This window comes from Cervus canadensis, chromosome 5 (genome assembly GCF_019320065.1).
Source record: "Cervus canadensis isolate Bull #8, Minnesota chromosome 5, ASM1932006v1, whole genome shotgun sequence".
Lineage (NCBI taxonomy): Eukaryota > Metazoa > Chordata > Mammalia > Artiodactyla > Cervidae > Cervus > Cervus canadensis.
The window spans coordinates 100,022,828-100,043,557 of record NC_057390.1 but is presented as its reverse complement, the minus strand read 5'-3'; the positions used below and the strand labels follow the sequence as shown (position 1 = coordinate 100,043,557).

Genomic DNA, 20,730 nt, shown 5'->3' with positions numbered 1-20,730 from the left:
CTTCTAATGACCATGGGGGCGGGGGGCCTGGTTTTCCGGGCCAGGTAGCTGAGCAGGGACTCAGGTTCACAGAAGCTCTGACACAGGCTCTTCCCCAGGTGGTTTCTGGGCCTCAGTGTCCACACCCAGTCAGCACAGGAAGGGAATGTGGGGGGGGGGGGTGGAGGGTTTATGGGCCCCACGTTCCACTGGCCTGACCTTGACCACTTGGCTCCACACAGGTGCAACAGGGGTGTAGGGAAAAGTCGTCACTGACCCTGAGCCGGGTCCCCCAGCGGCCACCCAAGGGACCATCTTTCATGGGGGCAACAGGGAAGGTGGTTCCATATGGATGGAGAGGATTAAGTGGGGATAATGTGTGCAAAGGCCGTGGTGGCCCCTGGGAAGCCATTCTGTATGTGTTATCCCAGGTGTCAGACAGAGGGAGGTTATAACATGGGGATAGTTTATTTTAGAGACAATGAAAGTGAAATCGGCATCCCCCGCCCACTACCCGGATTGAGAGGAAAGACTTTGCCATCATCTGGACCCAGCCCCATATCCTCATCTCCCCAGAACCAGCCTGTTCAGCCCCCGGCCCCCTTTTCCTTTCATTCCCCCACCTCTTTGTTCCCAGGGCTGCCTGCCTGCTTTCCAGATTCGAGCTGGTGGCACCTTGCCTCTCGGCTTCTCCTGAGATGCAGCCTCTTCTGCAGGTTAAGTCTGACGTTCATCATGTGTCGACATCACGAGAGAGCCTCTGTTTTCCTTGCTGAGTGCTGTTTGTCTACACACACCGTGGTTTATTTACCCATTTCCTAGGGAGGGACAGTTGGGCTGTCTCTCACTTTTGGCTGGCGCGTGGCGCTGTCACGAATTTGTTTGTACACATCTCTCATGGCCCATGTGCGTGCATTTCCTGAGGGGAAGAGCCTTGAGTCAGAGCATGCGGCAGGCTGGGCTTCAACTGGCGAGGCCAAGCATGTCCGGCGGGGCTATCTCGCTGCCCACCTCCCCCAGTAAGGCACCTCCCCCAGTAAGGCCAGGGCCCCAGGAAATCCTGCCTGTAGGGGTGTGTCCCTTAAGACACCAACCTCCCACCTGACGCTCATTACCTCCCAGTGAGGCTCTCTGGTCCCGCTGGGCGGATCCGGCCCCTGGCAGGTCAGAAGCGGGCCATTTCCTGTTGTCCCTCCACTGACCAGGCTGGGCTCTGAGAGGAAGTGGACGTGCCCAGGCGTCTATCCTGCAAACCAAGGTCAGGCCCTCAAGGTCGGGAGCCGGCTGGGTCCTCGTCATTCACTGCACTGCAGGGCAGGGTCTGCTTTCCCCGCGAGCCCAGGACCAGGCCGAGAAGAGCCAGCAGGGCCTCAGGAGGGCCCTCGGAGGAGGCAGGAAGCTCCGAGGGCTGTGCGTCCCTGGCTGGTGCATAAAAGGAACTCAATTTAAATTCAGGGTGCACATCTCCATGCCTAGCAATCCCAAGGATGACATTCCGTGCAGAAGCCAAGTCACCCGTGCTGGGCAGGCCGCTCCTCCAGAGGGCCTGGCCATCACTGCTGCCAGAGACCATCCCACAGCCAGCGAGGAGCCGAGGACAGCTTCCCGGAGATGGCCAGCGGGAAACGGAGGCCCTCGTGTGACAACCGGCAAGGGCCTGGATCCTCCAAACCACCAGAGGTACTTGCTGAGCCTCCAGACACAGCCTAGCCTCCCGCCCACCCCCCAACTGTGAGATGGCCAAGCTGTGTTGTTTCCTGCTGGTGGTGGGCTTGAGATGCTCAAAGTGGTGGCCACACTGCACAGAGGATTCACTCTGCTGAACATTTTAAATAAAATCACCTCTCAACTTCAACGATCATGCCAAAATGCACAAAGTAATCTTTAAATATTGACGAGCACTCTGGCTCCCCAAACCCCTTAACCAGAAAGAAGGTCAGACTCAACAGTGTAGACTCAGGCTCCGGGTTTCTAAACTGCCTGTGATTTGGGAACCCTGCCTCCGCTCAGGGGGATCCTGTCACCCCTTTCCCTCCCGGGTCTCCAGGTCACCAAAGGATCCTCAAGCTCTGTGCTCTCTGCCCACCCCCCAACGGCGTCACTGCTGTGCTTGCTTAACCCAAGCCGCCAGTCCTGCTGCCTTGGCTCTGCTGGCCATCTGGACATTTGGACCCTGTCTTAGTCCTCTCAGGCAGTCATAACAAAATGCCAAAGACGGGGGGCTTGAGCAACACGGTGCTCCTCACAGCTCTCGAGGATGAGATGTCCAAGGTCAAGGCTGGGACAATTTGGTCTCGAGTGACAGCTCCCTTCATGGCTGTTAGATGGCCACCTTCCTGCTGTCCTCAAATGCCAGGGGTAAAAACTGGGACAGGGTGATCTCATCTCTCCTTATAAGGACACTAATTACATAGGATCAGGGCCCCACCCCTATGACCTCATTTGCCCTTAATTACCTTCATCACGACCCCATCTGCAAATATAGCCACACTGTATTTGGGGGTTGGCTGAGGAGATGGCTCTTTCAGTCCATAAAGGACCCCCGTGGCCGCCTGCAAAGAGCAGCTCATTCATCTCTTCCTCAACAACAGACAAGGGCATCTCCCCAGGACCTTCTCTTACTTCCTCTGACAATGAAGAGACCGGCCAAAAAACTTCCCAAAATGTTTTCCATCAAACCCCAGTGTGCGTGCAAGAGTAGCAGGTGCTTTGTGAAACAAGCAATTCCGCAGTGAAGCAGGTTAGCGGTAGCAAGGTCACATCACGTGTGACAGGCCTCTCGGATGGGGTGATGGGTCTCCTCAGACGGACGGGTGAGCGGCAACGCCTCCAGTCCAGACAGCACGCGGCCACTCACCCTTCTGAGCCCAGCCCGTGAGTTCGGTCCCCGCGCCCCCAAGGTGAGTCAGAGTCCATGGAGGAGACCCGCCTCATCCAGCAGACAGATGAGTCCCAGAGCAGCCAGTGTCAGGGCCGGACCACCGCTCCCACCCACTCTCTGACACGTCCTGACCCAGTTCCTGCCTCAGCCACAGTTTACTGCCGCTTCACAAGCTGCTTGAAAGGTCACTTCTCTGCCAATCCATGAACACACTAAAATAAGAAGCTTTCCCTCCCTTTTCCTTCCTTCAAATGTTTCAAAGAGCATCGAGTCCTGCATTAGCTACTCCAGGCTCCTCACTCAGACTCATCACCCCAGGCAGCGCCCAGGGAGGGACCCGTAACCACACTCCTGATGGAGTGCGTGCGTGCATGCCAAGTCACTTCAGTCGTGTCCGACTCTTTGCAACCCTATGGACTGTAACCCACCAGGCTCCTCTGTCCGTGGGATTCTCCAGGCAAGAACAGTGGAGTGGGTGGCCATTCTGTCCTCCAGGGGATCTTCCCAACCCAGGAATCAAACCTATGTTTCTTATATCTCCTGCATTGGCAAGAGGGTTCTTTACCACTAGCAACACCTGGGGAGCCCATGGATGGGGAGGCACAGAAGGAGTAGGATCAAAGCCCTGGGTCCTGACAAGGTGGGGACCCCGCAGGAGGCACCCAGGGGCAACCGCCCGGTGCACCAGCAGTCCGCTGGGAAATGATCAGAGCCTGGCACACAGCTGGAGCTCAAAATAGATGCAGCTGAGCCACGCCCAGGTGGCTGGAGCGGCAAACCGCAGCCCCCTACACCTGCCCCACAGAGCCGTCAGCCCACCAGGAAGATGGATGGTAAAGACCAGAGGCGTCCGGGGCTCTGGAGGCAGAGCTCCCTCACCTCCATGGCCACACCCCACTTTCTGGGCTGCACCAGCCCTCTCCTGGCATTGCTACCAAACCCAGGAGGGCATCAGGCCTCTCAAGCATGGCTGAGCCCTGACGTCCCCGCAGGACCTGGGTTGGCACAGCTTCTCCATCGGGGTCCCGCTGCCCGGCCTGGGGAGCGGTCAGCTCAGCCTCCAGCTGCCTCCTCCCTCAGGTTCAGCTCCTCCTGCACTCCACACTCAGAGCGCGCGAGAGGGCCCCAGAGGTCCAGCCACTCAGCCTAACGCTGGACGCTCTGTCGGGGCAGTTACTTGGGGTCCCCCAGGGCTGGACGCTCTGTCAGGGCAGTTACTCGGGGTCCCCCGGGACTGGACACTCTGTCGGGGCAGGTACTCAGGCTCCCCTGTGGCTGGACGCTCTGTCGGGGCAGGTACTCAGGCTCCCCCGTGGCTGGACGCTATGTCGGGGCAGGTACTCAGGCTCCCCCAGGGCTGGACGCTATGTCGGGGCAGGTACTCGGGGTCCCCCAGGGCTGGACGCTATGTCGGGGCAGGTACTCGGGGTCCCCCAGGGCTGGACGCTATGTCGGGGCAGGTACTCAGGCTCCCCCACGGCTGGACACTCTGTCGGGGCAGTTACCCGGGGTCCCCCGGGGCTGGACGCTCTGTCAGGGCAGGTACTCAGGGCTCCCCCGGGGCTGGACATTCTGTCGGGGCAGGTACTCGGGGCTCCCCCGGGGCTGGACGTTCTGTCAGGGCAGTTACTCGGGGCTCCCCCGGGGCTGGACATTCTGTCGGGGCAGTTACTCGGGGTCCCCCGGGGCTGGACGCTCTGTCGGGGCAGTTACTCGGGGCTCCTCCGGGGCTGGACGCTCTGTCGGGGCAGGTACTCAGGGTCCCCCAGGGCTGGACGCTCTGTCAGGGCAGTTACTCGGGGCTCCCCCGGGGCTGGACGCTCTGTCGGGGCAGTTACTCGGGGCTCCCCCGGGGCTGGACGCTCTGTCGGGCAGGTACTCAGGGTCCCCCGGCTGGACGCTATGTCGGGGCAGGTACTCGGGTCCCGGGCTGGACACCTGTCGGGCAGGTACTCGGAGGGCTGGACGCTCTGTCGGGCACTCAGGCTCTGTATGGCTACTCAGGACGGCTGGACGCTATGTCGGGGCAGGTACTCGGGGACGCTACTCGTCGGGCTGCAGGTACTCAGGCTCGGGCTGGACGCTATGTCGGGGCAGGTACTCGGGGTCCCCCAGGGCTGGACGCTATGTCGGGGCAGTACTCAGGCTCCCCCGCGGCTGGACGCTATGTCGGGGCAGGTACTCGGGGTCCCCCAGGGCTGGACGCTATGTCGGGGCAGGTACTCAGGCTCCCCCGCGGCTGGACGCTATGTCGGGGCAGGTACTCGGGGCTCCCCCGGGGCTGGACGCTCTGTCGGGGCAGTTACTCGGGGCTCCCCCGGGGCTGGACGCTCTGTCGGGGCAGTTACTCGGGGCTCCCCCGGGGCTGGACGCTCTGTCGGGGCAGTTACTCGGGGCTCCCCCGGGGCTGGACGCTCTCGTCCCCCGGGGCAGTTACTCGGGGCGGGGCTGGACGCTCTGTCGGGGCAGTTATTCGGGGTCTGTCGGGGGGGGCTGGACGCTGTCGGGCAGGTACTCAGGGCTCCCCCGGGGTGGACAGGTACTCGGGGCTCCCCCCGGGCTGGAAGGGGCAAGGCCTCGTAGCAGCACGCAGCAGTCACTCGGTTCCCCCTCTGGACGCTCTGTCGGGGCAGTTACTCGGGGCTCCCCCGGACAGTGCTCTGGACGCTCTGTCGGGGCAGTTACTCGGGGCTCCCCCGGGGCTGGACGCTCTGTCGGGGCAGTTACTCGGGGCTCCCCCGGGGCTGGACGCTCTGTCGGGGCAGGTACTCGCGGGGCTGGACGCTCTGTCGGGGCAGTTACTCGGGGTGCCCCGGGGCTGGACGCTCTGTCGGGGCAGGTACTCGGGCTCCCCTGAGGCTGGGCAAGGCCTCGCGGGCCTGTAGCACCAGCAGTCACGTTTCCCCCCGTCCTCCTCCCCCTGCCCCGCCCAGTGTGGACCAGTCACACCCCAAATCGGGCACAGCCTCTGCATCCAGAACACGCAGCCTGAGGCAGTGGTTCCGGAGCGGTCCGAGAAGGCAGGCCCTGAGGGGACAAGACGCTCATGGATTCTGTCCCCACTCAAGCGGGGTGGGGTCTGGGTGTCACACCCCAGGCCAGGAGGAACCAGGTCGGTGTTGCTGCTGGCAGGACCAGATGAAAGAACCAAGAACCAAGGCCTGGATGGTCACTGCCAAGCCCACCAATGCCTGAGAAAAAACAAGGGACCCCTGGGGGCGGGGCAGGCCGTCAGAGCCCAGGGGTGAAAGCCAGGGGGCCTGCAGGGACGGGGTGGCTCAGAACACCCAGGAGAACCCAGAGGGCCAGGATGGTCAGAGAGCCAGATGTCCGGCTGTGTGGGCCTGCTGGGCCAAAGGCCTGGTTGAGGAAAGCTGGACCCACTGCACGTGGGATGAAATATCTGAAGCTACGCCCTTCCCGGGTCCTTGGAGCCTTCTGAGCGCGGATGGCGCCCACGCAGGGGAGGCCCTCCCCCACGAGACAGGCTGGGCCCCGGACCCGGGACCCGCAGCATCACTGCTTGCAAATGGACAACACAAAGAAACTAGAGTGAAAGAGAAAGTCGCTCCCTCATGCCCGACTCTGCGACCCCACGGACTACAGTCCATGGCATTCTCCAGGCCAGAACGCTGGAGTGGTGGCCTTTCCCTTCTCCAGGGGATCTTCCCAACCCAGGGGTCTAACCCAGGGCCCCCACATTGCGGGCGGATTCTCTACCAACTGAGCCACCAGGGAAGCCCTGGAAACTGAAAGAAGAGTGTGCATGCGAGGTTGGGGTGAACGATGGACCAAGAACCCAACCGCCACTTCTGAACAACCAGGAGCAGAAGCAGGGGGCCGGGGTCCTGCGCGTGCCCCCTGCACTCACCTGAGGGTGGGCCAGCCACCTAAGCCGCCCACCCCCCACATAAGGAGCCAGCTCGCCCCGCCCCCTCAGCCAGAGAGCAAGCAAGGGGACCTGTGGGTTGTTCTCATCCCCACTGCTGCCTCAGGGGCCCTGGTAAAGCCTTGGCTGACTTTCTCATCTGGCCTCATCAACTTGTATTGATTAAGGAGGCCAAGCACCCTGGCCTGTAGGTAACACGGCCCCATAATTGGGGCTAGGTCACAGCCTGGTTAGGTACAGGCGGGTAGGGGGCAGCTCCCCAGCAGTGGAGGCTAGGACCCAGACACGCGACTCCATCCGAGGGCGCCGGGGCAGAGGCTGGGCTGTGCAGTCGTCAGGGAAGGAGCCGCCTCGAGCTGGTCCCCTGGCCGGGGAAGCTGACAAGCCTCAGTGGGAGAAGCAGAGAGACCTGGGCTGCAGCAGGCCGTCTGTCAGCAGCGGAGACCCGCTCACCTTCTTAAAGGCCCTCCCAGGGCCCCAGGGCCGGGTCGGGGGACCCCGGACCCTCCACGGCAGGGTCACGTGCCCAGAGCCACCCCGGGTGCAGCACAACAACCACTCAGCTTGCTCCTCGGGGGTCTGGGGCCCCAACCCATGAGTTGGAGGAGGAGGAAGCCCCGAGCTGGGGCACGGAGGGGCCGCTGGGTTTGGGGGGCAAACGCAGAACCACCGACAGCAGGCTCATTATCTGCCCTATTTAGCTGCACAGCCCCGGGGAGCAGACCCCAGCCTGAGCCCAGAGCCACCCTGACGGCCTCTGGGCCCCGCGAGCCTCTCCCCGAGCCCAGGCAGGAGGCAGGCCTCCCTCACGCTCACAGCAGCTTCTCCTGAAATTGTAGGAGAGAAATAAAAGCTCGCTTAGAACTGCGTCCCAAGGGACTCAAATTTTCCTCAAATACTGAATTCAAAACGCTTTTTCCACTTCCCTTGAAAGGGGTATCAGAAACTGTACTTGAAGCATTCTCCATCCATGTCACAAGTGTTATAAAACCTCCATGCAGCTAATTTTGTCCACCTGGTTTCTGTATTTCCCAAATAAAACTTCACAAAGACCTAAAATCCCTTCCCATTCCAAAGCGCGCTGGAGAGCATAGTCACAGGGCGGGTGAGAGGCTCCAGGCAGTGGGCGCAGGGCGGGGGGCCCAGGCAGAGTGGGCGGGGGGTGGGGGGGGCAGCCTGTGTCTAAGCTCGGGCCGAAAGCTGCAGGCCCGCTAATCTGATCTCATCAGCGCACCCCCGCCCCGGACCCGGCTCTGGGACTCGGCTGGAGTCTTGCCCAGAGGGGGGCCCTTCAGCAGCTCCAGGCCCCCTCCGCCAGGCCGCCCTCCCCAGCCCCCTCTCCCGGGCGCCCCACAGGCTGAGTCAGTCGTGGCGGAGAAGCAGCGGTGGTGTCCAGGCCACAGTCTCAGACTTGCTGATGGCAGGGCTAGGGAGCGGGCCTGTCTCAGGGCTGACACCAGAGCAGGGCCCCCTGCACCCGTCCCCCCCACACCCGCCTCCTTCCCGGGGCTGCGGCCCCCGTGTTCCCTCAAGGCTGCCCGCCAGCTGCGGGGGCCGGAGCAGAGGCCGCGGGGGCCACGACGCTTCCTGCTGGCTGAGCATTTGTGAAACACCGTTTCAGAGGCAGGGACGCTAAGGCCCAGGCAGTGGATGTCCCTCTCTCCAGGCTGCAGGGCTGAGCCGGCTGGGACGAGCCTGCGCATCACGAACCTGCCCGTCGGGGCCACGCACACCTCACCGCCCTCAGGCCAGCACACAGGGGCAAAGCCAGGCCCACCAGGGAGCAAGCGGCGGCCAAGGACGGCCGGCGGTGCACACAGGTCCAGAGCGCTCTCACTGACTTGTGCTGAGACCCTCCAGGGGCCCTGAACGCATCCACTCTGCACTGCTTCAGGGCTGGGGGCACAGCTGCCTCTGGCTGCATCCCAGCAAATCCACACCCCCACCCTTCGGGCTTCTGGGCCCGGGGGCGTGGGTGGAGTTGGGGTGTGGCTTGGCGCTTGTCTAGGAGAGGGGACAGCCCCGGGCAGGGAGGGGAGCTCAAGAGCAACTCCTGGGCCCCAGGCCGCCTCCCCTCCCACAGGCCCAGCCTCCCGGGAAGCCGTCCAGAAGAGGAGGAGGAAAACGTTCATTTCCTGAACATGCGTGCAAAAAGGGAAGCATGCAGGCCGCGTCCACGTGGCAGTCCTGAGCGCCCGCGGGGCCTGCAGCCCGGCCTCCGTGGCTCCCAGGAGCTGGGGGGCCCTGCAGCACCATCAGGGCCCTCGCCCCTGCCGGCCCCTCGTGGCCCAGCCCTTCCTGCCCTTCTCACCCTCGGCCCGCCCCCCCCGCAGAGCCGGCTCTGCCTCGCCCCTGACCCAGGCCGGCAGGGACAGGGCCCAGGAGCGGGCGGGGTGTGGGGACACGCAAGGGTCTCCCACCAGCAGGAGTTGGGCTCCCCCGGCCCCCAGGGCCAGGACCAGGCTTTTCCTCGGGGCAGGAACCATGCCTCCCCATGCGAGGTCGGCCCCGGGCACTGGGTCACAGTCCAGGACAAGACCCAAGAGTCTCCACTCTGGGTCCCACGGGGAGAACAAACAGGCCAGCCCACCAGGCGCCTCCCGGCCTGCAGACAGGAGAGGCGGACAGGGTGGAGAGCAGGGAGGGGGCGGGGCGCCCCAACAGACCCGCAGAAGTGGACGCCGCGTGAGGACAGGGCGACAGAGAGAGGCCGGGGCCCAGGGTGAGGGCTCTGGGCAGAGGGCACAGCAAGTGCAAAGGCCCTGGGGTGGGAGGGGCGCCCGGGAGGCCACCGTGCGGTGGGCAGAGCAGGCCGAGCAGCGCCCCAGGGTCGGATGGGCTGCCTCTGCCCCCTTGTCCCGATGCGCAGACACCCAATGCCTGGGGGGAGGAAAGCGAGAGTGCCCAGCAGACCCCCAGCCTCTCCCCAAACCCACACCGAGCCCCACCACGTCGGAGCCTCGAGTGTCTCCCAGCTGGTCGTTGGGCGCCCCCTCCAGGCCACGCGAAATCCTCCCTGGGAAGTCCCGCCCTGAGGACCCTGGGGACACACCATCCAAGGCAGGAAGGAAAACCTTGCACACGGCAGGCGGGGGCGGGCTGGCCCCCTGCAGACCCTGCTGCTTGCAGCCCTCTGGGGGAAGCCTGCGATGACAGGACACCCAGGAGGCAGTTCTGGAAGGTTCTGAGTGTTTGCCCGGTACATCCCCGCATCCCGAGGGGTCTGCAAGGGCCTGCGTGGCCAGGGTTTGGGCAGCTCCCCGGGGGAAGTCAGGGGAAGGAGGGGGCCCGCAGGAGGGTGGTCAGCAGGGCACTGGGGGCTGCCAGTGGGCACTCGGGACCCGCGGACTCACAGGAGAAGACATGGGCCTGCCTGGCCCCTGCCTGCGCCCCCTCCACGCCCTCGCCACCCACCTCCTTGCAGACCCCCAGAAGGAAAGGCAGAAGCCGGAAGGCTGTGCTGACAGGGGGCGGCTGGGCCCCAGGCTCAGGATGCACGTGGTCTCCCGACAGCCCGGCGGGAAGGATGCCATCCCCGACATGGACGGCCGCCCGCGGGCTCGCGGTTCCCCTCCCGGGCGGCGGCTCCTGGGTGCAGAAGCCGGGCTCAGTCCAGGTCAGATGGCAGAGCTGAGCCCCGACGCTCAGCGGAGCTCGGCCTGGGGCTGAGACGGAGCTCCCACCCAGCCCCCGTTTTCCGAAATGAAGTGGGCTCAAGTCAGAGGACCTAGAACTTCCTCCCCTCGAAAGTCAGCACAGGCCAGCAGCCTCACCTCCTGGGCAGACACCCAGCGCGGGTGCGGTGAACCGTGCGGAGGGGAGTTCTAGCGGGGGGCAGCCGGGAGCTCCCGTTGCTTACCCCAGAGGTGCCCGACGGCCCTCCAGCCCTGCTAGGGTCTCGGGAAGGGCAGGCCACAGCTCCTCGGGATCCAGATCCCTGTGTGGGGAGGGCCAGGCGCCCTCAGATGCCATCTGTACCCTCAAGGCCCGAGAAGCCCCCTGCTCAGCCGCCAGCCCTCTCCCAGGAAACGCTGACTGTGGGGCCAGGCCTGGCCCGAAGGCCCTGACTCTAGTTGGGGACCTGGCAGGTGGAGCCAAGGACCCCCGGAGGCCCACAGTCCCCCAGAGACGGGACAGCCCAGGGTCCCACTGGCGAATGGACTCCATGCGGACCCAGGACAGGGAGGTGCAGGCCCAGCCCCTGGCATCACACGGGAAGGGAACAACCCTCAGACCATCCCCAGGGTCAGGGCTGGGGCCCCCACTTGTTGGGAACCGGGGAGGGGCCGGGTGACCTGCTGGGTGACCTGCTCGGCCCAAGGCCCCCGCGTGAGGTCGGCTGGCCCTCCAGCTCCCGGAGCCCGGAGGCCAGGCGCTGAGCCTCCGACAGTCCCTGCAGACCCGGAGCCCAGGGCAGCACCTGGGAGCACCCCCCCGCCAGATGTCCCTGCGGTCCCCCAGCTGCCTGCACCAGGCCCCTCTTGGTGGGCTTCCTCTGCCCCCTAGTGTCCGAAGCCGCAGGGCCCATGGGGTCAGCGGGGCGCGAGGCCTGTGACGGGCCGTCACCCCTGCTCCCTGCGGCCACGCAGCGGGGAGAGCGCAGGCGGGGGGACCAGGACCCCAGCCGGCCCTGCTCAGGACGTGCGCTCTGCGCTTGCCCTCTTGAGGGTCCCAGTCTCTCGAAGGAGGAGCCCCACGCTCTCATTCTGCACCAGGGCCCATGAATCTGCTGCTGGTCCTGTTCCCAGCTTTCAAGCTGGGTGGGTCAGAGTCAGCCACGCCCCCACCCCCGACCTCAGCTGCTCATCTGTGAAATGGGTTTATGCACAATTCCCAGGGTGGTCTGGGGACCGAGGGAAACAGAGACAGACTCTGGAGCTCTTGGGCAGATGAAAGGGATGCCAGGAGGCGGGGGTCGGAGGGGCAGAGAAGGGGGGCTGGAAGAGAGGGTTGGGGGACGGGGGGGAGGGGCATCGCTGAGGACGGAGCTGCCAGTGTCCCGGCCCCCTCCCTCCCTCTCTCTCTCTCTCTCTCTCCCTCCCTCTGGTCGTCACCTCCCCTTCCCTCTCTCTCTCTCTCTCCTCTCTCTCTCCTTCTCTCTCGCTCTCTCTCTCTCTCCTCTCTCTCCCTCCTCTCTCTCCCTCTCTCTCAGTCGTCTCTCTCTCTCTGTCACCCTCTACTCCCCCTCCCTCCTCTCTCTCCCTCTCTTCTCCCCCCTCCTCTCTCCCTCCTCTCCCTCTCCCCTCACTCATCTCTCCCTGCTTCTCCTCTCCGTCCAGTCTCATCGCATCACCTCTCCTCTCCCCTCCCTCTCTCTCTCTCCCCCTCTCTCACCTCTTCCCTCTCTCCTCTCCTACTCTCTCCCTCCTCTCTCTCCCTCTCTCGTCCCCCTCCCTCCTCTCTCATGCCTCTCTCTCGCCCTGTCCTCTCCTCACCTCTCTCTCTCTCCTCTCTCTCTCTCTCCCTCTCTTCCTCTTCTCTCCCTCTCTCTCGCCTTCTCTCGCCCTCTCTCTCCCTCTCTCTCCCTCTCTCTCTCTCCCTCTCTCTCCCTCTCTCTGTCTTTCTCTCTTTCTCTCTCTCTTTCTCTCCCTCTCCTCTCTCCCTGGCTCCTTCTCCCCCTCTCCCTCTTCTTCTCTCTCTCTCCTCTCTCTTTCCTCTCTCTCTCTCCGCCTTCCCTCTCTCTCTCTCTCTCCTCCGCCTTCGCATCCTCGTCTCACTTCTCTCCCTCTCTCTCCGCTCCTCTCCCCTCATCCCTCTCTCCCTCTCTCTCCCTCTCCCTCTCTCTCTCCTCTCTCTCTCCCTCTCTCTCTCTCTCTCTCTTCTGTAATCGGCTGCCCTCCTCCACCCTCGCTCAGTCTCCACCCTCACCCAAGGAGCCGGGAGGAGGACTCGGCGTGAGTCCCGTGGAAAAGAAGTGGCCGCACATTTTCCGAGATGTTGGAAACATTGTTTTGGCAACACGGAGGCTGCGCCGCAGCCCGAGACGTCCTGACATGAAACAAGCCTGACCCGCTTCCCAGCGCCGGCTCCCAGCTGCTGGACTCACGGGGCGGGGGGGGCCGGCCTGCCGGCTTCCAATGGCCTCGGCCTCGTCTGCGGGCCAAGATACAACTCATGGTGAGTTTGTTTCTGCAGTTGCTAAATAGCAACGCCGCGTCCGTGTGGACAGTCTTCTACTGTGCATGGACTTTCTGGGCCAAAAGGGGCCCAGGTCTACTGGTGAAAACCTCTCACGGTGCAGGGGAGAAACCAAGGCCCAGACCTCAGAGCAGACAACCGAACTGGGGGCGGGGGCTCCAGCCAGGTCAGGGGGTGTCCTGGGAGGGGCCAGCCTGGGGAGAACAGCATCAGTGTCAGCCCTGGGGGCCGAAGCCTCACCGTCCCACCCGTGCATGGTTCTGAGCATCAAGGACCTCATTCCACCTGAGCCAGCTGGTACGAGACCTGACTCACGGAGGGCAGCAAAAACACACTCAAGAAAGCAGGGAGCGCCCGTGAAGGGCTTGGACGGGTGAACAGGAGCTCACCAGGCTGGCCAAGCAGACGCAGGGACCCCGACCACGTGGTGCACGGCAGGAAGGAGGTCAGTAGACGTCATCCTGGGGGAGCAGGCCCACCTCCCCCCTTCATCCCGGCTCCCCTCGGCACGCAAGGGACCCTAGAAAGACCTCCTGCCAGGGAGGCGGCTCTTTTCCCCATCCTCTTAGGTTCAGTTTTGGAGGCCTGCAAACTAAACTGGCAAGAGACAGGTTATGGAGAGAACAGACATATTCCTGTGCATATATGGTTGGGAGTTTATGGAAAAACATGATCAGAGGAAGAATTAGAATATGGGGTGCTGCCTTAGGGGGACACGACGAGGGAGGGGAGGGGGGAAGGGCGCTGGCAGGGGAAAGGCCTCCCGGGCCCTTGGGAGGAGGCGGGCTGTGCGCGCTTCGCATGTGTCTGCTCAGGGGCAGGGTGCAGCCCCAAGTCCCCGCAGAGACCGTCTTCAAAGCCTGGTGGCTCCTAGGAGGGGATCTATGAGAACCGGATTCTTCAGAGTTCTCGGGGGAGTCTCTGCTTTCAGGCAGGTAAGAGATTTGGGAACTCAAACGCCTTCGGTCAACACAGCTTCTCTGCTGCAGAGGCCTATCGGGGACTCTACGCAGCGTTCCCCAGAGCCTCCACCCAGCTCACGGGTGTTCGCTGAAGACAGGGCCCACAGAGGCTCAAGCTTCCTCGGGTCACCTCCTTCCTGAAGGTCCCATGCCAGCGAGAGTGGCCTCTCCGCTGCGGACAAGGCTGCTTGGTGCAGAGGTGGGGGCACCTCGGGCAGGGGCCCTCCAGGGTGGCTGAGCCCCCGTGCAAGCTGATCCCCAAGAGAGCCGCTCGGGCGTGTCCCCGAAGGGCCCTGTGTCTGGGGGTCTGGTCGTCGCAATGCCTGGGAATGCCCTGAACCCCACCACCCCCCACCCCCACAGGTCACAACTGGCTCCGTCAGCACGCTGGGTGCAGGTGAGGCGGGGAGCGGAAGGGCCCGTCTACGCGGACGAGAGGGGAGACGAAGGCCTGCAGGCCACCCGGGGCCCGCTTCCACTTCCTGGGCCCAGTTCAGCCACCCCGCAGAGCCCGGGTGACCTCAGCGGCAGCAGGGAGCGGGTCTCTGCCCCGGGCCGTCCAGGCTCCCGCGGGAAGTGGCTCTCGGGGACCGCCTCTAGCCTAACACATGAGCCAAGGCCACTGGGCCCGGTGACGCCAAAGCCGGGGACACAGTCAGCGCTGGGCACACAGAGGTCAGTCGGTGAGTGGGGCAGAGCGGGGCTCGGGAGAGGCAGCGGCTCAGGCCTGCAGCCCTACCCCGGGGGTCTGACCCGTCGCCTGCCTGCCTAGAAGCCCCAGGATGGCCCGCCGGGGCCCTGGACACGGATGCCCTCCACACCAGCTGGCCCCGGGGGGCGGCCCATTTCCAGCAGCACGAGGCAGAGCTGTGAACCTCCCTGCCCCCCACATCTCAGGCCCACACTCACCTGTTGTGAGCCCCTTCCCCAGGGAGCAGAGAGCCTCACAATCCAACCTCAGCCTCACTCTGAGTTCCCTGAACAAGGACTCGAGTTTCCAACATGAAACAGGAGCTCCATCTCCAGTGGGATTGCCAAGGCCGAGGCCGCCAGCCTAGAACTCACTGGCCGCCCAGGCCCCGGACTGGCTGGGCCAAGGGAAATGGGGCTTCACTTTCTCCAGGCCCCCCAGCTGCACTGCCGGCTCACGGGCCCAGGGCAGCTTCCCCCCCACCCCCGACCCTCAACTCCAGCTTCACGAAAGGGGTGCATCTGAGCTGTGTCCCCTGGAGGCCTTCACTGGTCAAACCCAGGGACGCTGACCAGGAGAGGCCCCCAGGGAACCCCGAAGAGGCCACGGCCCAACAGTGGAAGAGGAAGGCAGCCCCAAGCCCCTGGGGGCCCCAGGAACAGGGGCCCAGAGGATGGCCCCCAACCCAGGCAGGTGTCTCCAGGGCCTCGGGCTTGCGCAGAAGGAGAAGGCCGAGAGAACCGGGTGATGAGAGGGCAGGGGAGCTGCGGCGGGGGGGACTCTGGGGGGTCGGGGGGCACCCCGGGGGGGTCGGGAGGGGCCGGGGAGGCGAGGTCCGGCCTGACCCTTGTCTGAGAGCAGCCTTCGGGTTTGCATGCTGAGCTTTACCTCATGTGTCTTCGGCGGAGGGGAGAGATGGTCAGATCGGGGTGAGGACAGAGGGACCTCCAGCAGGAGGGGGTGACCCGGACCCTGCTGCTGCTGGGGGCAGGGGGGAGCCGGCCGTGCGTGGAGGTGGCCGTCGGCGTGGAGACGGACGGCAGGACAGCGGCAGGCCCCCGAGGCCCGCTCCCTGAGGGAGCCTGGACAGTCCAGGGCAGAGACCGCCTTGCTCTCTCACCTGTGGAAGTGGAGGTCGGGCGCAGAACGGGCTTAGAGCAGGAACCTTCTGCCCTCCTTTGAAAACATTCTTAATTTAAATGAAGAGGAGCGCTGAGTAACAGGCAATGGAAGCTGCTGTTAGGGGCAAGTTTGGGATGGTCTCCAGGCCAGTGACCTGCAGGCACAGGGGACCTTCCAGAGCCTGGGGGGTGGCCAGGGCCACACTCCCGTGGGCGGGCACCAGCCGGCCAGGACAGCAGGGTCGCCCGTCTCAGCCTCCAGCCTGCGGCCCAGCCGGCGTTTGGTTGGCTGGGATTTTATTGCCCAGTTGTTGTAAAGGTTTCTGTTCCTCCCTTGCTCCTGCAAAATTGATGGTCTCGCCCTCCAGACAGGCTTCAGGCAGAGGGATGCGTCTGGGGGCGGGGGGCGGAGGCGGCTCTGTGGCTGCCTGTTTGTCTCCCCAAGGAGAAGTCGCAGGAGTTTGGCTGCGATAACAGAGGCGGGAGACACGGGGAACACAGGAGCTGTGTGCTCCTAACGCACGCGCCCGGCTTCCCTGGCGGCTCAGATGGTAAAGAATCTGCCTGCAGTGCAGGAGACCTGGGTTCGATCCCTGGGTCAGGAAGAACCCCTGCAGGAGGGCATGGCTACCCACTCCAGTATTCTTGCCTGGAGAATCCCATAGACAGAGGAGCCCGCGGGCTACAGTCCATGGGGTCACAAAGAGTCAGACACGACTGAGCGACTAACAGTTACTTTGGGACTGCAGCCTCTCCACTGCACCCAGCGCTGCCCCTTTTCAGAGGGGCACCCCCTCCCCCTCCCTCAAAGCCAGATGCTGACTCTCCTCCAGCCAAGCCCCGGGGTACCCTGGCATCATGACTGCAGCCCCATCTCTTCCCCACTTCCCCCCAGCCATAGCTACTGACCGCAGCCTCCGTCCTGCCTCCACCCCGCTCCACCAGTGGGCCCGGCCCAGCAGAGCCCCCTGGGAGGTGGATGCCCAGCAGATGGATGCGGCGCTCAGCCCGGCTCCAGGGACACGGCTGCCGAGTCAGCCCCCATCACCCTGGCTTGGCTCGTGGCCACGTGCTAAGCCGAAACCTCTACGCCAGAGGTGGGGGCTCCTCTTTTATCCCCACTTGACGGACAAGGACACCGCAGCCAGAAAGCCCAGGGACGTGCCTGCGGTCAGGCGGCCAGAGGTGAAACGCACATCCCTCTCTCTGAACACACACAAAGAGCCCGCACAGCCCCCCCGGGTCCATTTAGCTCAGGGCAGAAGGCAGACAGGGAGACCTGGGTGCTGGCTCAACTCAGAGACAGACAGAACCCATCCTGCATATCAGACACGGGCTCCTGTCTAGGAGAAGAGCCAGGCGCGTGAGGAAACTGGCCTCAGGATAGTGCCCCCAGGGCGCTTGCGGAAAAGGCCAGGGCAGGGCCCGGGGACCAGGAGGACGCCATGGAGTGAGTGTATGACCTATGACCCCTCGGGGGCCCGCTGACCGGGAGGACGCCGTGGAGTGAGCCCGTGTCCCCCTGAGGGCCCAGTGACAGGGAGGACCCCATGGAGTGAGCGCATGACCCCGGCTGCAGCCACACGCGCTGGGAAGCCGGCTGCCTGCATCTCCCCAGCAGGATGCTGAATGCTGGCACGTGATCCTCAGGTGACCGGGACACTGTCTGAGTCCTGTCAACGTGAGGATGTGAGGGGAAGCTCTGGCCGCAGCCCCTGCGCTTCTGAGAGCCGTCCAGGAGGCCTGGGGTGCTGGCGGTACCGGCCAGCAGGGTGCCCCGCCATGAACACCCCAGATGCCCACCAGGCAGAGCGCAGGGGCCCGCGAGGAGGCAGGCAGCAGGTCACAGGGCGCCCAGGGCTGCGGCGTGTCTGCGGTCAGACCCCAGGGCCTTCTGGAGGGTGAGCCCGGCAAGGGACGTCATCCCTCACTGAGCTCTGGAAGGTTCTTCCCCCACGTGCACGCACCTGTCCACGCAGGTATCGAGACGCAACCCCCTGCCCCGGCCGCAGACCAGCAGACAGAGCCGCGGCTGACGCCTCCCTCCTCTGGGCCTCAGGGTCCCCTGCGGCGCCCAGCAGGCCTCACGGGGCCCCAGGCAGGACCGCAAGGGCCGGGCCTCCAGCCGTGAGGACCGCAGAGTGGGGAGGGAAGGGCCCGTCACAGCAGCGGCCCAGGGGCAGGGAGCTCGGGCAGGCCTCACAGAATCCTATCGATGCCCCACCAGATGGACACTGACACCAGAAATGAGCAGAAATGCTTGATGAGAGAGTACTGTGGAGAACCAGGGTGAGCTTCCTGGAGGAGGCCACACCCAAGCTGGTCCCAACCCCACGTGACTCAGGACGGGGCTTCTTTCTCTAATCCAGGGGTTCTCAGCCGGGAGCATTTTGTCCCCCCCCGCGCACCCAGGGAACATCTGGCAATGGCTGGAGACATTTGTGGCTATCATAGCTGGGGTGGAAAAAAGAAAACCACCAGTGTGAGCCGCCTGGAGCTGCCAGAGCTCAGATGACGGGCTGGGGTTGGGCAGCCCTGGAGGGCCTCCTAGAGGAGGTGCAGGCCGAGGTGCTCAGCCAGAGACGGAGGTTCGTGGCCTGGGAGTTCTGAGTCCAGGGTCCCCTAAGCCTGGTCCACCCTGGGGGCTCCTGACGTCTCCAGGTGCCAGACCTTGGGCGGGGCACTCACACCTGTCAGGCCCTTAGATCCTTCCAGTAACCCGAGGAGGCCAGTGCTGCTAAGATCCCATTTCACAGAAGGGGAGACTGAGGCTCAGAGCTATGGGAGGCCTGCTCAGGGCCCTGGAGGTCACAGGTGGTGTAGCTGGGAGTCACACCCAGGCCGCTCCACCTGGAAAGCAGGTGCCCTCTCGGGGCCCCCAGGCCTGGCACCAACTCCCCTTGGCCAACACAAGCAGCACGTGTGGAGAGCCCTGCGCCAGCCAAGCCTTAGGCTGGGGCCCTGTCCCCGGCTCTCCCAAGAGACAAGACTTCTGTTTGTGGAATGGCGGAAGACTCAAGGTCAGACTGTGGGGTCCACGTGCCGAACCCAGCAGAGTCCAAAGGAGCAAGAAGCTCAGGAGGGCTTCCTGGAGGAGAGGGTATGGTCGGGAATGGCCTCAGAGTGCTCCCTGTGGAAGCCCCCAGCCCAAGTGGCTGAGGCCACTTGGGGATAATGCAGTCGGGGTCTACCCCAGGCTGCACTCACATCAGGCCAGGAGCCCCAGTGCAGGCTGGAGGCCTGCCACCCCAGACGGCCCTGCCCCTCCCACCGAGCTGCAGACAGCTGCGTCCCGATGCCTCAGGCCAGGCACAGCGAGCCTTCACCATCCTGGCGCACCCCCTGGCCCACGGCGAGGCCCCTCTGTTGGTGCGTGGTTCTCGGGCTCCCAGGGTGCCTGTGTTTCCCGTGGGGGGACAAGACCTTCAAGGGGCCTCCGAGGAGGGTTTCTGATTAACCATTTGGCATCCTGTGTCACCCAGGGGCAAGCCAGCCCTGGTGCCCACCCAGGCAGAGAGGCGCCTCACCACCAGTGCCGTGGAGAGGTTTCGGGGTGCCCGCTCCCAAGATCAGGAGCTTCAGTAAATACTCCAGCGTCTGCCACTTCAGCTGCGCCCCCACCCAGAGGACAGTCCGCTTCTTGTACCTCTGTACCCCCGCCAGCTTCCCGCAAAGAGCTAACGCAGCAATCGTGTCTGTCACCCTGCAGCCAGACCTTGACGTTCGTTGTCTCGTCCCCCCGCCCCGCCCCAGGACCGAGGATGCACAGGGCAGCTCCTTCTGGGGGCTGACCAGGCACCAGGGCCCGCCCGACTGACCCCTGCCTGGCGCTCCCACCTCGGCCCAGGCCCGCGGCAAGTCCAGCAGGGAGGCTCGGCCCGACGAGCCGACAGCCCGCTGCCAAAGGCTTGGCCGGCAGCGGGAGGGGGCAGAGAGCTACCCGCTCAGAGAGCGCCAGCGGCTACTTTCCATGGAAAAAATGTCTTCAGACCCCCAGAGGCCGCAAGGCCCCAGCCCATGAGTCAAGGCTCTGCTGCACCACGGCTGAACCGCGTCCCAGACAGGCGGCCCCGCCCCCGCCCCCCACCCCGTCCTGAGCCAGGCCTTGCCCCCCCCAGTCACAGCACGGGCCCCCTCCAGGCTGAGCCCCACCCCCGGGCACTGTGGCCCCTGGCCCCCCGGCCCACCCAGCCCCAGCGCCCCCTGCAAGTCCCCCGCACCCCAGGACGCCCACCTCCTCCCCACAGAGTGGGTCCCTCGGAGTGGGGCTGCTCGGGGGCGACCCTGGAGGCTGGCCCCCGGCCCTGGGCCCTTGCCCTCGGGCCTGGCACCGCTGGCTGCCAGCAAATGCGGGTTGATCGGAATCTGCCTTCCTCCAGGCCGGCGTCCGCCCAGCCTTGCCTCACCAGGCTTCTCTGCTACGCTCTCTTTCAAAACACACTTGGGAAGCAAATGCGGAGATGACAGCTAAGCCAGGCCACCTGTGCAGACCCCGGCGGGACTCCGTGGGGGTCAGGGCGTGTGCTCCTGGGGGCTCTGTAAGTGGTGGGAGGCCCTCCCTTCCCTGGGAGGGCCCTGCCTCTAGGGACTGAGGGCTCTGAGGCTGTGGCGACCTTGTCCCGAGGCCTGGCTCTGTTGAGATAGGGGAAGTCTCCGCGGAGCCCCTGGAATTTTGGAGGAGGGGGCCTCGTACCCTCTTCTGTGGATCCAGGGCCATATCAGCTCCTGCCGTGTTCCGGGACCCCTGGAGCCCCCATCCGGAGGGGCAGGGTCCTGACCAGAGCAGCCCCAGGCAGGAGGGATGGGGTGGGGGGGTGGGGGTGGAGTTTCCTCCTCACTCCCACTCCAGTGCCCACGGTAGCTGGGAGCAGCGGACAGACACTGGGAGGGTCCCAGACATCTGCCCCAAGCTTCAACTTTGACTTTGCAAAGTGTGGGAGCCTGAGCGTGCTCAGAGAGGGGAGCCCTGAGGCCCGGGACACCCCCACAGCCCAGGGGACCTTCCCAACGATGAGGTTGGAGGCCCAGCAACGCCAGGATGTCTCTCTGTCCCGGGGCTAGTGGCCCCC

At 64.6% G+C, this 20,730-nt stretch overlaps 3 protein-coding genes across 5 annotated transcripts; 2 read left to right on the top strand and 1 right to left on the bottom strand.

Moving 5' to 3' along the window:
• Positions 1-117: 117 nt before the first annotated feature.
• LOC122442376 lies at positions 118-9,174 on the bottom strand. Its single transcript, XM_043470143.1, has 3 exons — positions 8,460-9,174; positions 1,095-1,225; positions 118-898 (listed from the first exon to the last, which is right to left on the bottom strand). Exons 1-3 carry the CDS (start codon positions 8,879-8,881, stop codon positions 798-800), a joined length of 654 nt encoding a protein of 217 aa, XP_043326078.1. The 5' UTR covers positions 8,882-9,174; the 3' UTR covers positions 118-797.
• A 2,295-nt stretch (positions 9,175-11,469) lies between these two features.
• On the top strand, positions 11,470-17,085 carry LOC122442536 (collagen alpha-1(I) chain-like). Its single transcript, XM_043470388.1, has 8 exons — positions 11,470-11,509; positions 12,770-12,866; positions 12,991-13,184; positions 13,269-13,332; positions 13,819-13,822; positions 13,993-14,048; positions 14,213-14,524; positions 14,622-17,085. Exons 1-8 carry the CDS (start codon positions 11,470-11,472, stop codon positions 14,905-14,907), a joined length of 1,053 nt encoding a protein of 350 aa, XP_043326323.1. The 3' UTR covers positions 14,908-17,085.
• LOC122442375 (synapsin-1-like) lies at positions 17,079-19,768 on the top strand. 3 transcript variants are annotated; one of them, XM_043470141.1, is made up of 3 exons: positions 17,079-18,761; positions 18,858-19,030; positions 19,144-19,768. In XM_043470141.1, the coding sequence occupies exons 1-3, from the start codon at positions 18,665-18,667 to the stop codon at positions 19,450-19,452; spliced, it is 579 nt and encodes a 192-aa protein (XP_043326076.1). In that variant the 5' UTR covers positions 17,079-18,664; the 3' UTR covers positions 19,453-19,768. The 3 variants fall into 3 exon arrangements, with proteins under 3 accessions (XP_043326076.1, XP_043326075.1, XP_043326074.1); XM_043470140.1 differs by having other exon boundaries at positions 18,858-19,768; XM_043470139.1 differs by having other exon boundaries at positions 17,079-19,030.
• Positions 19,769-20,730: the final 962 nt, after the last annotated feature.